General features: G+C 40.4%; 1 protein-coding gene across 1 annotated transcript in view; it reads right to left on the bottom strand.

Annotated features, from left to right (window-relative positions):
- Window positions 1–18,105, bottom strand: part of chd6 (chromodomain helicase DNA binding protein 6) — a 90,263-nt gene extending 72,158 nt beyond the window's left edge. The window contains 2 exon segments of the mRNA XM_051074206.1: window positions 653–702; window positions 17,674–18,105. Of these exon segments, the coding sequence (XP_050930163.1) occupies window positions 653–682 (30 nt within the window). The 5' untranslated portion in view covers window positions 683–702; window positions 17,674–18,105.
- Between the last annotated feature and the right edge of the window lie 221 nt (window positions 18,106–18,326).

Here is an 18,326-nt window from a genome sequence, read left to right as displayed (position 1 = left end):
AACACACAGACTGAATAGAATCTGCAAGGTACAACACAAAATGAAAAGAACAGCAGTCGCTCAGCAGGATCCTTCAGACTTCATCAGAATATAAATAATCACAATATTAATTTTCCTCACCATCATCTCTGATATTTTCTTTCACGCTTGAGATTTTGTATTCAAGTCCCAGCAGAATTACAAAACTTTTGTGAATCAGAAATGTGCATATTAACTTTTTCTCAAATTGTTTTGTTCTCTAAAATCGTCATAACTGCTCCCGCCTGTTAATGCCAACTGCTCCACTAGAAATAATTCCAATGCTGAACTTGTGTTTTTTGGGCGTGAGAGCCCTGTCTACACTGCTGGCAGAGTTGATAGCATTGGTCTTATCAGTGTCCTATTTTACAGGAGCCTCCATTTGGTAACCATAGCATAGAACACATTTACCCCAGGATGTGGGGTTAAGCTGAGTTTTAGTTTTACACAGCTCGTGAATATGTACAAAACATATGTGCTAAGAACACTTGATTGAAGCTTTAGAAAAATGACATTTTTATTTAGTATCAAAGCTGCTTCTTGTATGGAGGGTTTTTATAAATGACCTACTTTTTATGTGTGTGTTTGTGTGTGTGTGTGTGTGTGTGTGAGGAGAGAGAGGGACAACACAAACCTGCTGCTTGTCCTTTTTGTGTATTTTCATCTTCTATCCCTTCACTGCATCTGTTAACAGAAAAGGACACAATTCTTATTACTTCCAGAAATGCACAAAAAACACAGAAACCTTATTATGTCGTTCAACAATACAGCTGTGAGTTAAAGCTGAGAGAGAAAAGGAAATGAAGGCGATTCAACCAGTACAAATACACTGGATCTACTTCATACTGCACAAAGGCTATCAATTAAAGATGACAAATAATGACACAAGTGCTGGAGGAAGCATGAAATCCAGAACAGAATGATGCATCTATTTTCCTGAAAGCCACGTGCAGTATACATCTTATCGTTTATTCAAAACAGCTGACCTTTCTCACCCATATTAGGAGAGGGTTTGCTGAACCAAATGTTTTCCACAAACAACCTCCTTCACATTCCAGTTACACACATTCACTTCCTGGAAGCATCCAAGAACAACCACAGTCGCCTGCTGTTGATCACTGAGACAGAGTTTAAGACTAATGCCTTGCTAAAGGACACTGAAACTGCACTACAGACATTAAGGCAGCAGCAGCTTGTTTCTTTGACTTTTCCCTCCCGACCCTTGCCATCAAGGAGTGTAAACTGTTGTTATGGGTGAAGATGACACCTGTAACATACAGGAAGAAGTCATTCAGCTTCCTCAGTGATGGAGAACTTCTGAGGTGTTCTCAGATCTGACAGCAGGTTAAACACTAAAAGTTTCAAGGCTCTCTATACAGCACAGAGAACACAAGAGGAACAGTCGCGTTCCCTCACTGCTACAGTGTACTCACGACAGAAAACAAGTACAAAGCCAAGTGCAATTTAAGAAAACATTTGCACTTATCTGCTAAGTTATATGACTGCACTTACAAGGGGAAAAACAACAGAGCGGCAGTGTTTCTGGTTTGTTCTGAAAACAAAAAAGAAAAATCACAGTCATATTCCACACACACAGAGCAAACAGCAACAAGTTTAATTCACGCAATATATAACAAGAAAAAAATGTGCTTGGCATTCAATTAGAGAGCCCCTGTAGGAAATGATGAGGAAACACCAGTATGGATGGAAACCCATTTGACGTGGAAACTGCGTTGTTGTCAGGGTCTAATTGTCTCACTAAAGGTTACAAAATGTGAAGCTGTCTTTACAGGAGAAAACATGACATTTGTATCACAACACTGTTTTTATGCTTAATTCTGCTCTAATTTACATGTGAAAGCTGTAACAGGCAGGTACCACTAATAAAACACCTGCTCAAATATGTGTTTGAGCAAACTGGCTTTCTGCTCAACAAACCATTCGATGACCAGTGATGCTTTATCAGCGGGATTATTCATCAGGTATCTTCCTCTTCCTGAAATGGGGGTAGGGTGGTCTTAACAAACATCTCTCTATTAGAGGTAATCGGACAACCTGATCTCCAAACAACAAAAGCAGAGAACACAGCACACATGACCACCACAGATGTCAACGTGCTGGAAACTCTCCACACAAAAAAATTACAAAAACTAATTCAATCTATGTTAATTAACTGGCAGCCGAGCCCAGGTTCAGCCTGTGATTCAACACTAAAATGGCAGATTTTCACTTATTTGCATTGACTGCATTCCAGGAATCTGAAAGAGTTACCTGATGATTAATCATTGAACGGCCATGATATCCACAGCAGGGATCAGTGCAGCAACAAATGAGTGGATAGTAGTATGAGGAGTATGAGGAGTAACAAGGTAACATAACTTCTTTTTGCTGTAGTGTATCTGCCTGCTGAAATACATATTACAGTATAAATCTGCAGTAATTGGTTGATTAGTCAATTGTTGGGGATCACATGACAAGTGTTTTTCCCCCTGGGAAAAGATCATGATTGAATGACCTGCTGCCAACACAAAAGCAGGACAGACACAGTAAGTGGTATAAATGTGTGAAAAAGAAATTCTGCAATGGCCACCACTTCAGCCTCCACAGAGGTTTCAGTGGAAAGGTTGCTGCTGGGGTTGGTTTCAAGCTGCAATGACACAGCAGAGAAATGATGAAACGGAATCATTTCAGAATAACCTGAACAGAGCATTTTCACACCGCTCCACGCTGCCTCTGAGGCCCTTTCAGAAACTTAGCCACAGTCGCAATATTGCCACTGGGGTTGGTTTCATACAGGGAGGTGGAGGTGGACAGGGACTGAAGATACAGTGGCTTCAGAAAGTATTCGGACCCCTTCACTTTTGCATGCTTTATTGTGCTGCAGGTTTCACTTTAAATGGATAAAATTGCCTCTGTCCACTGATTATGTTCAGTTTTAAGGAAACACTTCTCTAGAGCTGCAAACAACAATTACTTTTGATTAACTAATTATTTTCTCATTGTACCATTTAGTCTGTAAAAGGTCAGCACATAGAGAGAAATGCCTGATAAAAATTTCTGATGTCTTCAACCAACTAAAAACCCAAATATATTCAATTTACTATCACATAAGACAAAGACAGTAAGAAAATCCTCACAACTGAGAAGCAAAAAAAAGGCGATGTTGATGATACAGCAACAAACTTCCAGAAAACTTTAATGTCCAATAAACTCTAACTCTTCCAAATACAGCATGAACGCAAATCCAATTCCAGCACAGTGTCAGTGTTACCACCTCACATCAGCTTCCTCCTAACAAATGACTGAGACACTGAATACCTACATCCATCTGTCTCTGTTTGTGCATTTATGCCAATCTGCATCCTTCCAACATCCATTTCCCTTCATGTATAAGCTTCTCTACGTCAGAGAAAATCTTGAGTGAGTTAGTCTTACGTCTTTTTCAGTCTGTTTGACCTGCTCTTTGCAATTCCAGAAAATATAAAGGACCCTTTTCATCATCAGTTAAAAATTAACCACCATCTGACTGAGTGCACACTGCAGATTGCTGCTCTGTACTGTCAGCCACATACTATCAAGTAAGAAGCAGAAAAATATAGTGGATATGACACATACTTCATCCTGCAATATAAAATTTAGTGCAGTCAATCTGTAAAGTTGAGCTACCTTAATTCATACCATGAATGATGTTACATTAAATGTGAAAATGTGTCATTTCCTGTATATTTTCTGCAGTTAATTACTTTCTGAGATGATGTATCCATGTATTAAATCATCTCATTTTGCAGCCAATTTTCAGAGAAACTCAAAAGTGACCTTGTCCTTATTTATGACATGTTTCCTACAAGATCCTGCAGCTTAACGCAACTTCATATAGCCATTTTATGTGATGGTTCACTGACTTGTAACAGGGAGAATGGAGCCTCTGTCGTTCCCACCCTGCGCCCTGAACACCTGCTCTTGCTCTCTGTAACTTTGGTGAGCAGGTTAAACTGCTGGAATCAGGTCCAGCAAGTTCAAAAGTAACGCTGAACTCAGTTAAAAAGTCATTAAAAAACCAGCATTCATCTCTGATATTCAGACAGGAAACTAAAATATCAAGAATTATAAATAGAGTTTGGTGTGTTTGTTACAGAGACAACACTTCCCTCACTGAGTATAGTTACAATCAAAACACAAAATTATCACCTATGTGCAACAGTGAAGTACGAAGGCAACAATCCAGTCAACAATAGACCTTTGAGTTACATCTGTCAGATATGTCTAGTCTGGCAGGTTGCCATTTTTAGACCAGTGATTTAGACTCAATAGCTACACTCACACACCTGTCTCCACTGGTATGCACCACCTGAACACCTCAGAGCCAGGCAGGACTGAAAAGCTCCAACCACACATTTTCACACAAACATCAGAAAATAACAAATATGAAACTGAGTTTGGTTAAGGTGAGAGTGAGGGGTTTGTTGAGACAACATTTACACCTGAAAAGAAGAATCCCCCCCATGTAGAGACAGTCTATGAAAAGCACCAACCAAGCTTAAACTCACAAGTGTGAGTGAAAGGAAGTAAACGTTTTCCTGTTTCACCTCCCTCAGGGGTTTAAGAAATCAGATTCCAACCTCTCCTGGGTTTATTTACTTGTACCTGAAGGTGGCAGGTGTCCCATTGACACTCTAGATTCATATTTCAGCTGCAGTGTGATTTTAATGTCAGCTGTGAGTGGGTGTACCACACTGAATAAAAGCCACACCATTAATAAACTTCTCTTACAGCAGAAAACTACAAAACAACCTCCAGTGCTAACACCACAGAGCCTTGCTCTGTTGCCAAAGACATCTGAATAGATGGTGGTGGGACTCTCAAAAAAAGGTCAGACAGTGGGAGAGCAACTGGTTCCACAAGGCTACCCAACCAACGAAACTTCTTATAGGAGCGCACCTCACTGTCTTAAAGGTATATACCACCAACATATTGAGAGTGTTTCAGCACACACTACACTAAAAAGCCTCAGTTTGAACTGTTCCTCTGAGCAATGAACACATTTTTCTGCAAGGTAAAGCTGAACTGGACTAGACTGCTTCTGGTTAATTTCATTCTGATTTGATCGCTGATCATTTATTTAATCTACAAAATATTGAAAATACCTGTTAAAATGTCCTGAAGATCAAGATAATGTCTTTAGACCTGCTGTATTATCTGACCTAGAGTCAAAAACACAAAGAAATTCAGTTCACTGTCACATAAACAAACAAAACAAACAAGGACAAGCACCATATCCTCACAAGTGAGAACCTGGAACAAGGGAACATTTGGTATTTTTGCTTCAATAATTATTTTTTATCAAAACAGTCGCTGATTAATCACTACAAGATCCACTGACAAAAATGGTCATCTTAAACACAGAAGCTGCTAGAACACAACTGCCTCCCTCTGTTAGTTTGTTTGTGTTATTGTGTAACTTTCAGTGGTGGAAGAAGTAATCAGATCCTTTACTGAAGCAAAAGTATTGCACAACTGTCCCCATCAATCATTTATCCTCCAAAACATGGGAGAACAAGGCCCAGGTTCAGAAACACAGGAGTTGTCCTTTAATAAAGAGGTTAAAAACCCACAGTGCAGCTGAAAGAATCCCAATTGTGTAAAAAAAAAAAAAAAAAAAAAAAAAAAAAAAAAAAAAAATCTGCATTGAGTCACATGTTTTCCCAGTTCCTATCTGGACCACAAGGATATGAGGTACAAAATCAGATCCCGAGGCATGTGACCTACATGCAACTTACATTTGGACAGTGAACAAAGAAGAATGACGATATGTACAGATACACACAGATGTGACATCTTTTCTCAGTTTGCACATGCATGCCCAAGCATTATTGTAACCTAATTTATTATTATTGTAACCTAATTTATTATAGAAAAAGAAGTGTTTTTCTATTGTAGTTTTTGCAGTATCCAAACACCTAGTAAACTTTCGATGCATTGGCTGCGGCTGGTTAGTTCTAACCATTGCTTTACAACATAAACACAAACAGGTTTATACATTCAATTCGAAATCCTTGTTGCTGACATTGTTGTCCAACAGTACAGGCACAATATAGGTGCTCAAGTGCAACTAAAACAACAACATACCTTTTACAATTCACTCAACACTATACTCTATTTTACAGACAGTCATTCCATACATTTCTTTCTGGAGAAGACGAGTGAGTGTGGCTCATAATATCTTGCAGATATCTAAGCTATCATGCAACTCTTGCTGTTTGCAATCTATCAAATCTAAAAAGGCAAATTCAAATCTCATGGTTTTTGTGAAGAGCATTCATTCAACACTTCTTAAGAGAGCACAAACTCAAGGATCACATGAATAACAGAGGCACTGCTGTAGTTTGAGATGGACTGAGAAGCTTTGATTTGTATCAAGTCACACAGATGGTCGTTTTCCAGCAGTTTTAACTCGCTCTGCAGTAAATACACTGGCAGGGATTTCCATCTATCCAAATCTAAGGCTGGCTGCCAAATTATTTATTCTCCTGTCACCTAAGTCAAGTTTGAAAAACAGAGCCTTGTGTACAACACAGCAGGACACAAAGTGCTGCTCAAGCAGGAGAGAAGGCGAGAACAGTTATCAGACAGCAGATGGGTGCATGGTTTTATAAGCTATTAATGCAAACTCAACATTTCATTTACTTGGGGAGTTGCTTAGGTTAACGAGTTAAATTTTAATCTAGAGAAGTAGCTCATTAAGGGATGTTTTTCCTGCCTGTCTGGCAGCAGATCAGTTTTACACAAGATAACTGAGAAGGTGAAGAACTATCATTGTACCCAATTTCCTCCATCATTCACTCATTCTTTTAACTTTTTCATCCCTTTTAATACAACCCCAGTCTGAGAAGCTGAAGCAGATTTAGAGCAGGTGATATCTACAGCAGGTCACCCGACTCTCCGAGCTTCATGGAAAGAGCAGGTGCTGCTCATATTTTGTGCACTGCGCATATGACGTTCAGCAGAATCGCCCTTTCGCTGCTTAACACTCGGATGATAAAATGACATCTGTGGCGCTCTGCTCTGCTCTGCTCTACAGCGGCAGACGTAGTCAGGCACTTCCACCACCTGTCTCACTCTCCCATTAAGGATAACTGCAGCATCTGCAAAAGAAGTTTAGACCAGACCCATAACTGCCATCTTTAAAAGTGCGACACGTAATCCCCACAACAAACGCTGTATATTGTGTCAATGAAGTGATTTAATTGCAAGTGAGGACAACAGTCTGTCTGTGATTATTATTATGTGATTTGAGATTTATGTGATATGTGATTATTTTCCTCCGATACAAAGTCAACCCTCATCACACAACATCACCACCCGTACTGTTGGATGGACAACTGATCTCTGGGAAATGCAATGTAGAAAAACCACCACAGCAATAAACACACGCACGCTGACAGGAACAAGCTGGTAAGTCCGATCAGTTAAGTGCTTTGGGGTATGTGGGACACTCCGCACCCTGAGGCCCAACAACAACCAGGCGCTGGACGGAGCTCTGCCCCGAGAGGCTGGGCCTGTGCGATGCGTCATGCGGGAGGAGGACGTGTCACGTGGAAGACAAGGAGTGGAAAGTGAACACGGTAGGAGAGTGAACCAGTATGAAAACAGAACAATACAGCATCATACCCTCGTCACTTCATCTCCTGTTGCCATAGAGACACTAAATGACTTTGTGCAGTTTGTCAATCAAGTGATCTGGTTGTGCATATGAACAGTTTGAATAAAAAATAAAGTGATATTCAACCACAAATCTATTTCGTATCACCAATGGGCTTGGAAGGAAACTAAATTAGCTCTTTGTTTCTTCAGTTACAGCTCTATTATATGAGCTTGTTGACATGTTTATCTCACTTCCTTTCCTCACCCTGAAAGACTATGGCCTGGCCTTTGCTCTTGACACCGCTCACTGCTTGGATAACCTCGCTTCCACGTCTTTTGTTTGATTTCAATGTCAAGCATTTTATTCTAGGAGAGCTAATAAAGTTACGACTCTCAATAAGATAACATCATGCAAGTGATATTTAGCAAATACACTGCTTCAGTTGCGAGAACAGACAGCGTGTATGTGCAGCTACAGTTAATTAAGTCTGTCTGGAGCATTGTCGTCTCCTCCACATGTGGCTCAAGTAATTTTTAGGTGTCAAAGATTCTCATCGTTTCTGTAAATGGAACAGACAGCACATACAGGGCGTAGTTTTTGGTAGTTTTGGCCAATTCTCAAAATAAAAACAAGAGCTGATACTGATTATAAAATCTAAAAATGAGAAACCAGGGCAGGGCCATACAGCCAAAAATGTCATCACAATAAAAATGTTCATATCAGTCAATCTCACCATCAGTCAATCTCGATAATTATCATCATAAATGTCAAATTTCCCACAAGTGGGATGAATAAAGTCTATCTTATCTTAAATCATTCATCTCTTTTGAGTTTAAAGGCAGATTTTTGCTCCAGAGTGAAAGTTGAAGAAACCAGACAGTTGAGGTAGTAAAACAATTATACTGATAAAACCTAACTAAAACACTGACAGTGTATACTTCTATTCCTGCAGTGCAACATGATTCATTTCTGTTCATGCCATCTATGCATAGAAATTAATTATCTCAACCATTTGTTAGATTTCTATTGAGGAAAATCATAATAGTGATAATTATTGTTATTGTTTTATCTCCCAGCACGATGAGAAACCTGGTAACAACACTGATCCTGCCGTACATTTCATGACACAGGGGAGCTGTGGTCACATGACATTTTATGTTTTGACAGTGTCATTTTTACATTCTGGCTCAAATCCTGCATTACACTGATTACACAGGTGATAATGGACAAAACTGATGTCACAGCATTTATCTGTAGCAGGATTCTCATAAAGGCCTATTATTTTTAAGTATTCAAAATCACATTGTATTTAGTTAAACACACTCATTGAAAGCAACAACAGCTGTAACCTAAGGTTTCTTTGTGAAGTGTAACTGATAATTCCACTGGAGATGTAACAGTAAAAAAAAAAAAATTTTTGGAAATTAAATCTGTGAATTACAATAATTCAATGATTCTGCGCCACACTGTGTTTATATGTAGAGAGAGAAAATGATCCCAAATATTGAATTACTGGTTACACCCACTGGATTCTCAATGATTCCTGCAACAGCAAACGTTCTAAATAAAATGCTTCATTATCTTCCATTTGGATCAGCTATAGAAAATAAAAATATGGTGGTGGTGATGTGCACAGATGACTGCACCTCTTAACCTAATCTTTACAATCACTCCGTGTTAAAGGACCGCAATATTGTAGAGTTTAAATGCCATAAAAATGACCTTTAAAAATGACAAAGAGATGGTGTCATGGCAGATTCAAACCCCACCTAACTCCAACATACACACCTGACCTCCATTTCCCACAGCACTCTTGTATCCTAAAAGCCTCACACCATATCATCTGAAAGGTAAAGTACATTTAGATTTAAGCCAGTCAGTCCAGGTCTTACAACACCTGATACAGCAGAACAAACTTCCTCACTAACATTAGAGGTAACCGACAGGGAGCCTTGGTGCCCCGACAGCAGATTTACTACAATACTCCTGTGGCCTTAAAGTGATTATGTGTGACAGAGAAGTGTAAGAAAAGGGAAATAGCAAGGTAAAGGAGGTGTGGACTTCCTGTTCTCCATGAAAACTACCTCCTCCACCCTCCAAAAAAAATGACAGCAGTTAAATCTAAGGGAGACAGGCAGTGTGTAGAAGCTTTTTCCCAACTTTTATACCAAGTCGTTATATTTCAACACACCTGTCACCCATGAATATTGAGAGCATGCTGTTTTCAGAAATGAAACAACCGTCTGCTGCTCACTCGTTCTGCAGTCTTGTGCAGCAGGACTCATGCACACACATACACACACACACAAACACATAAATAAACACACACTCACAACAGAGTGCATGTGTACAAGGAGGGCCAGATCTGAAATGGGAACTTGTTTCTACAGCAGCTAAAGGAGAGGAAACTCTCACCCGTCACAAAGTCATACACGCAAACATCTGATTATGATCTGATCTTGTTATGCTACCGTTTCATATTTCTGTCGTCAAAATTAATGGCTTAAAGTGACTGGTTACTAAAGTTTGTCTTCACCAACAGCGAAACTATGATGATATTAAGAAATGTCCTGAGCACAGCCTTCAACTTCACTTCAAGATCAGAGCCAAAATGATTAGTTGATTAATAAATTAGTAGGGCTGACCCAAATGCTTCTAAGCAATCAAAGCATTGCCGGTTGCCATGGTAACCAACATCTAAATAACATCATTTGAATGCTTTGTTTTTTGTTTTAGATTATTATTATACTTGCACTGCCAGAAAAACCCAAGAAATAGTTTTCCAACGTTGTTCATCCTGCATCAACATTTATCATTAGTGGTTATTACAGACAGGGACATTTAATCGTAGCAACAGTTGCATCATGTCATGTCAACACAAATCTGAAAACTGTCAGTAACAGCTGAGCAACTGTTAAAATGTCCTTCTTTCCGATTATGGCTGATGTTGGCGAGACCTGCATGCTAACAAAGAATTAGGCTAAAGTCCAATTGTTGTCCTCGTCACTCTCGCATCCCACCCTGTTGTTGTAGGCTTGAATAATCACAGGTAATTCTCACTGAAGCTTCGAACCGTCATTAATGGCATTCAGGACAGCCCTATAAATTAGTAACTCAATTTTATAAATTTAAATTGGCTCCAGCTCTTCAAATATGAGGATTTTCTCCTTTTCTCTGTTTGATATCATTGGGAATTGAATATGTTTGAGTTCAGGATTGTCAGACACCTCAAGCTCTGAGAGTAAATCGATTATTATTCAACACTGAAAATTGCTTTAAGTTTCAGATCTACTTTAGATAAAGCACAATTGTCTTTTGTCATTTTAACACTATAAATATCTTTTCTGCAGTCACAATATCATGGGTGAATTTTTTTCTGGAACCAAGTAACCTCCAGGATTTATTTTTATAACCTGAAAAAGTGGGTGCTTCAGCAGACTTTACTCAGCAGCCTCAGACAGAAATCCTTCTTGACTGTCTCGGTGGAGAGAGTCGTTCTCTTTTCAGTGACCTTATTCCCTTCACTCAGCCACTTGCCCTTGCACAAAAGAGCAGAAGAGCCTAACTGTTGCTGCGCCTGAGAATCATCAGGGGATGGCTCACTTGAGGGACGAGGAGGAGCAGCCGGCTGTGCTAAAAAAAAAAATCAAACCAAATTCAACCCTGTTCTCCCATGCGTGTGTGTGTGTGTGTATATGTGTGTGTTAGCATGGACAAAGATGGGGGGTGAGGGTGGGGGGGGCGCATCTTTAAAATGGAACACAGCTCCTCCTCGCTCCGTCCCCGCTTCAGCTGTACGATATGCTCCCACGAGGGAACAAACAAAGGAGCGGACAGTGTTGTCAGAGGCAGCCCGGCCTGTGGTTACAACACACTGAGACTCAGCTATCTCATATTAATCAGATAAATCGCTAATCACCTCCAAATCGCAGCATCTCCTCATGACACAGTTTTCATCTCTTCCTCGTGCCAAGCATCCAGCTGACCTAGTCCGCCGCTACAGCACTGTGACATTGACATATTTACACTATTGTGTGCTACATTTAAGATCACAACTAAATCCTACAGCTTCTCCCTCACATCGCCACAATCAAACCTTTGCCTATGTTCCTACGTTTTTGGAGAAAGACTTGCGGATTACTGAGACCTCTGCACAGCTAATGTGTATATTTCATTTTCCAGAGCCCAGGGTGATGTCTCCAAATTATTTGTTTTTGTCCAACCAACAGAGCAAAACATAAAGATACAATGATTTACAAACAGAGAAAAGCCTCAGTGATGTGTGTGGGAGCCTTTTTTCTTTGAAAATGGTCAAAACTATTGTTAATATTCTGTCAATCACCCTGTTATCTGATAAACAAATTATCTCAGTTACACCTCAGATATACGTCATCAGTAAAAGCACAGACATCTAATGCTGTCATGATCATGATATTGTAGTTGACGCATTGAACACTGGAAAATATAATCAAATTTACATTTCTGTTTGTTAGAGTTAGCAGATGCTCATCAAAATGCGGTCAGTCGACTATTAGAAGTTAAGCACCTCAGCTGTTGGTGCTGATTCTTGGGGCGCAACATGATTACATCGTTAAAAAGGTGCCAATCAACCCTCAAATGGTGGAAGAAAAACATGGAAACTGTGACAGGAAATTTGTCATTTCTGTTTTCATCCAGCTGTTTTTATACAGATGAATGTTAAGTATTCGTGAGGTCGGCTCAAGTAATCACAATCAGGTGATTAAGTCACAGTGACAGGCCTACAGACATCATGATGAAGCTTCCGCTACAATAAACTGACTCAACCCTCCACCTATATTCAACAACTTTTACAAACAGATTAATATACACAAGCTTTACCAAGGTACTGTTCTACCCTCTAGAAGTTTAAAATGAATCTACAGCTGTCTTCTCAGCATAAAAACACAGAGGAAGTGGAGGAGAAAAGAGGAGAGCCTTCACAATCAACTAACAGAGATTCATCCAGTGTGTTTAAATCTGATTTCTTCTGTCACCACTTACAGAAATGACAAACTGATAAACAAGACTTGGTAAAATCAAGTACACGGCTGATCTTTATCTGTTTGCTCTCTCTACTCTCTGTGCTCACGTATACAGTATTTTAATACAACCAAAGACCAATAGAGCTGTTGGAACAAGTATGAAATAGTGACTGAACCTGCAGCCCGTTGAGACTACAGGTTAACCAGCAGTCACTTCCAAGTCATTTCCAAGCTGCTGCTCTGCTCTGCTAATACCCTGAATTTATAACCGCAACGTCGTCTGACAAACACACCAGACACATCAGTTTAATTCAACGGCTGTGCTGTGATTTCAGCTATATTTAACTGGTAAAATTATCACTCAGAGAAGCTGCCGCGTCGTCATAGAGGTGTTCCTGCAGAGGGAGAGCCTGACCTCGTGCTTGCAGGACAGTACTTGTGACTCTCTTCTATGAAAAGTAGCTAAGGTTTCTCGCTGGGTGCTTTTTCTGAATAAACATCACTAAAAAAGATTCTGAAAAGTCTGTAAACATAGGGACAAAAGCAAAACGTTGGCAACAATGCCTGTAAACGCCTCCCTGATGGTGCCAAATCATTTTTATAAGAGCAATGGCCAACACAAAAACCAGCGTAACTACAGCACTCCATGACAAAGTTTCTCCTCCATCAACACAAAACATCTCAGCACTCTGGTTGAGTGCACCATGCTGAGCGAACTTTGTGTCATGTTACTGTATGTCTTGGTATTAAAGTTCCACATTTTCACACAGTCGCCTGTCACCTGCCAACAGTCGCAGCTGAACACTGAACCTGAGTCCCTCTAATGACTGGATGGTGCCTATAAGAGAAAGCTAAGAATACTGAGGATTTGTATAACTTAACATCCATGCACCTGTTCTTATGTCTGTAAAGCATTTCACAGTTAAACCTTTGTACCTTCATTGTCTAGGAATGTATAACTCAAGCAATGATTACAGTGATTTTAGACAAACTAGGGCGACTGTTCAATTTTCTGGTTGATTTAACATAACACTTTGATTCAATACTAAAACCATCAATACAGGCTCGACGTACATTTGTAAAGATGCCCTCATATCCCTCTAGCTGAGACCTCCTAAATACATAAAGTGGAACCATGCGTGTTGCAAGGTGAAGTCCATTATTTTGCTGTCAAATAAGTAAATTTGACAGCAAGTACCTGCTTGTGCTCCACATGCTACAGACTAATTTTAGGCAGATTTTGAATATGCAGCTATGGTCGATCTGGAAAAGTGGCTTAAATATCCTCATGACAAAAAATGAAGGTGCTAATATTAACTGCAAAAAACTTAAAACTCTCGTCTCTTTTATATCTTTAATTGGCAGTAGCTTTCTAAAGTTGGAGATTGATTGACACCCGAGTGATGTCGGTTCATATGTAGTATGGAAATGTGGCACAGTTAGTGTCTTTTTTTTCTTATACATCAAAAACAACCACATCTGCTTTAAAATGATTGACTGGTCATTCACTGTGCAGGCAGAGTGGGCTAAAAATCAAGTTGTATTAAATTAGATGAGAAAGTTTCCTGTTCAGATTAGTCATGAAAAAGGAAACGATGCAAGTTAAAAATGTACACAGTATATAATATACCACCCTCAGGTGTGTGGGCTTTATTACATTGCATCCTTTGCTATGTGTCTATTGCTTCCATATACTTTACAATGTAAATGCTGCTGCTCAGCCATTTATATCAAACTTCTGTCACCACTTTGTTACTGGAACAGGTAGCTCTCATTTCACTGTAGTATCAGAAATATGCACCTGCAGAGGTTTGCCTGTAAAGTCTAATGCAATCCAGTCCAACAGCTCAGCCATAAATTCTACCTTTGCATAGAGAATAATGTTGAATTTTCATTGACACTAGTCAGAGAGGTTTTAATTTAACTTTATTACTGAGTTTGTTGTCTCCAGCAGGGCTGAACAATATGCAAAAAATGGTAATATTGTGCTTACTTTGACAGATATTTGAATTGCAATGTATTTCATTTTCACTGAAAACTACATAAAATGATAATGTGATTTTTGCTGGGGTCTGTACCAAGCAGTCATGTTCCCCTTCATCTGGAGAGTATGATTTGTAGGCTGGAGCACCACTGTAACACCACAATACTCCATCTATAATGGTACGTTGTGACACATTTTACATTTATCAAGCCCCTGTTTTGCAGTGGTATTTAACTGGACTGCATTATATTATTTCTAATGTTTTGACCTCCCTATTCAAAAACATGAGAGGAAGGCTCCTGCATTTCTCTCCAACAGGTGGTTCCTTGAAAGTTTCCCTTGTAAGGTGCTGAGTATCCCACTGTTATCTCAAGTTAAACATTTAGGGTTTTTTTAAAGTTTTTGCACAAGTAAGTATGATCTGGACCCTTTAATGATCACAAAGGGTTTTTAGAAATGCACAGAAAGTTTTCTTTGGACATTATCTACTTAGTATTAATTGTCAAATATAAACAAAAATAACCAAATATTACTACTAGAAACACATATATTATTTCCAAATGAAACACAAGCAGAGTAAAGGTGTGCTGCGAAAGAAAGGTCACATAGTGTGTGCCAACACTAGCTGGTATCTGACTCCACACTGTCTCTATGATCTCCATGTTTTCTCTACAAACAGCAGCTGAAACATCAGTATGAGTAAAGTGCTGCAGATAATTCTTTGACTCATCCCTAAATTATTGTAATCAAGTAGAACTAACTCAGGGTGCAATACCTTACACACAAACGTCCCAACTCCTGCTTCAGCAGTCAGCAGTCTCAACAAATAAGAAAGGGGCAAAGTTGTTGTTGTTGTTTTTTCTCTCTCCCCTTCACCCATGCAACTTCTTTTGATGATGGAGTCAAAGTGCAGCAGCAGTTCTGCAAGCAGGCAATAAAAAGTGCAACACAATGGGCAAACAAGTAGGCAGACAGACACGTTAAGATTACGAGTCTTCAAATAGCCTCGGCTGCATGTCTTTTGGCTGTGCGAGGGAAGACACGCCAACACAAGGTGAACATGGAAACACAACACAACACAGCTACAACAAAGCAGAGCGAGGTGTGCTTCATCCTGCGAGGTGTTTAACCACCCGGGCCACAGAGTCATCCTGAAACCACCCAGGAATGTCTCGGAGAGTTGAACCAGCAACCTTTCTAGCTCATCACAACTCAAAGAAATTAGAAGAAATTAAGTAAATCCCCATTCTACAACTGCAGATTTTTACGCTGAATACAGATGATTCTGTGTAAGAAGAAGCTGTGAGCAGAGTTTCCGCACAGTTAACTGTAAAACTTTTCTAGACATTTTAATACCACACAAAATGCCATTTAATACATTTCACAGTCACACCAAGAGGGTAAATAATTCCATTAACCAAGTGCAGAAATTTATTAATATTTATCCAAACTTTTTCTCAGCACCTAGTAGTAAACAACAATAACTCCTAATAATAGAATTCATTCATCATTAAGCATGACCTGGACTTGGTTAAGCAGCAGACAATGAATGAATGGATGGATTAAAAATAATCTATCACAGGTCCACATGTGACTTTTACATATGATGACTGAGCTGGAATGATACTGCCAGACATTTTTGGGAGAGTTTTTGCAAAAATCAGAAACAAAATCATTTTACATGTGACACTACAGGAAATAGCAAACACGAAAAACATATTAAGAGTTATGTAAATGAGATTTAAGACTGGCCTTCTTAAGGTTTAATCAATGTATTATAAGCTTTTTCAAAAACTAATATCCTGTGTGGAGGACAATTTCCAGCCCAACACTATCCTACAGCCATGATGGATTCAGAGTTTTGACATTTAAGTCTGGAAAATAAAGTGGAAATCTATTCACCTTTAATGGCTATAGCTCATTTAGCATAATTCACATTTGATGCAATTATCATTAAGTCAGCCCACAGTGATATGGGTTAGCTGTATGCATCCTTTGTCTGGTGTCCAGTGGGGGTTACACCTGGCCAGGTGAAAGTCAGACAACACTATCACTTCATGACTCACTGTGTCCTCGCACGCGCGCCCACACACACACACACACACACACACATACGCACAGATACACACCTGGCCGTTACAGCTACAAATGTTTCAAGGGGGCTAACAGGCTAACAACCTAGCTTACACCTCTTTGAGGTTTTGGCTAGCAGACGCAGGGGCTAACACACAGCTAGCTTCAGTGTTGTCAGCCATTGGATTGCCACAAGTTGGGAGAGCTAGCGAGGGAGGAGAGAAAAAAGGAGAAGTTCCCGGCGAGGAAAACGGCGACTTGGGATGAAAAACAGAAAACACACGCTGCACACGCCGACAGAGAAAAGGAGACACTGTGTCCTATTTCATGTTAGCGCCCGTAGCTACAGAGCTAGCTTTCTCCGCTAGCTCTGTAATGTCACTGCATCGCTGTTGTAAATACATTATAACAGCCCCTCTCCTTACACGTGTGGACAGCCGCTAAAACTCCTTCTCGGGGACATCTCCCCACCGAAAAACCCTCCCCGGCGGACTGCTCACCTGCTCCGGACACCGGACACACGCTCTCACCGGCGAGACATCCCCCCGGTTAGCCCGAAAAACACTGGCGCTTTTTATTTCCAAGGACACAAAATCGCCATGACAGTTTAGAAAAATGCATAAAAAATTAGCAGGCAAGGGAGGGAGGGGAGAGAGAGAGAGCGAGAGGAGAGAGAGAGAGAGAGAGATGGGGAGGTGAGGGAGGGGAGGGGGGAGGAGGAGGAGGGAGGAAAAGAGGAGGAGGAGTGGAACTCTGTGCAATATCTATTTAATCCACATAAAGCAGCCAGCTCCGCGGAGTTCATTCAGTCTGGATCCCGGAGTCCTGCACTGTTTTGTCACCACAGTCCAGTCTAGACAACACACACACACTCACGCACACAGAAACACACATGTGTCCCCTTCGCATCCACAAAGACGAGCCGCGTCCAAAAGTTAAAGGGTGCTTCTTACCTAAAATGGCCACTGCAGCAGCCAAAACACAAACAGCTTTCTTTTTCTTTTTTCTTTTTTTTTTTTTTTTTTTTTTTTTTTGGTGGAAGTTTAGCGGCAGCGGCGGCGGTGTGGCTGCTGCTGCTGCAGCCAGCCTAACCTTACCCCTTCAGATCCAGTAGCAGCTCAGCATTTCAGATTTTTCCATTGGCTGCAGCCTAGCGCAGCTGGCTCCATGCATATTTCCATTGGCCCTGCAGCTGTCAAGCAAGCAAAAAAAAAAAAACCGAGCGAGTCTCTCCCGGGTTAGTCTGAGAGCTATCGCGGCAGCCCCAGGCAACACCATTGTGTATTGTGTGCATGTTTTTCCCCCTTCCTGGTGATTCGCATAGATGTGAGCCTCACGCACATTGCCTGTTGTTTATTCTAGGTGGTGGTGGTGTTCTGTTGTCGGTCCTTACCGCAGACTTGCAGGGAAATCCTTCTCGTACCGGGGGGACGCTTCCCACCGCACCGCCCGGCTGGCTCCTGCTGCTGTCATTGAAGGAAGGGGAGGAAGAAAAAAAAACAAGAGGGGAGCGTTCAGCTTTCAACCCCCCCGATGCAACAAAACGAAGGGGTTTACATTTCTCCTCTGCTGGCTGCATCCACCAATCATGTCGCTTTTTACTCCT

Source organism: Lates calcarifer, linkage group LG12 (assembly GCF_001640805.2).
Source record: "Lates calcarifer isolate ASB-BC8 linkage group LG12, TLL_Latcal_v3, whole genome shotgun sequence".
Classification (NCBI taxonomy): Eukaryota; Metazoa; Chordata; class Actinopteri; family Centropomidae; genus Lates; species Lates calcarifer.
This window is presented reverse-complemented; position numbering and strand designations above follow the sequence as displayed.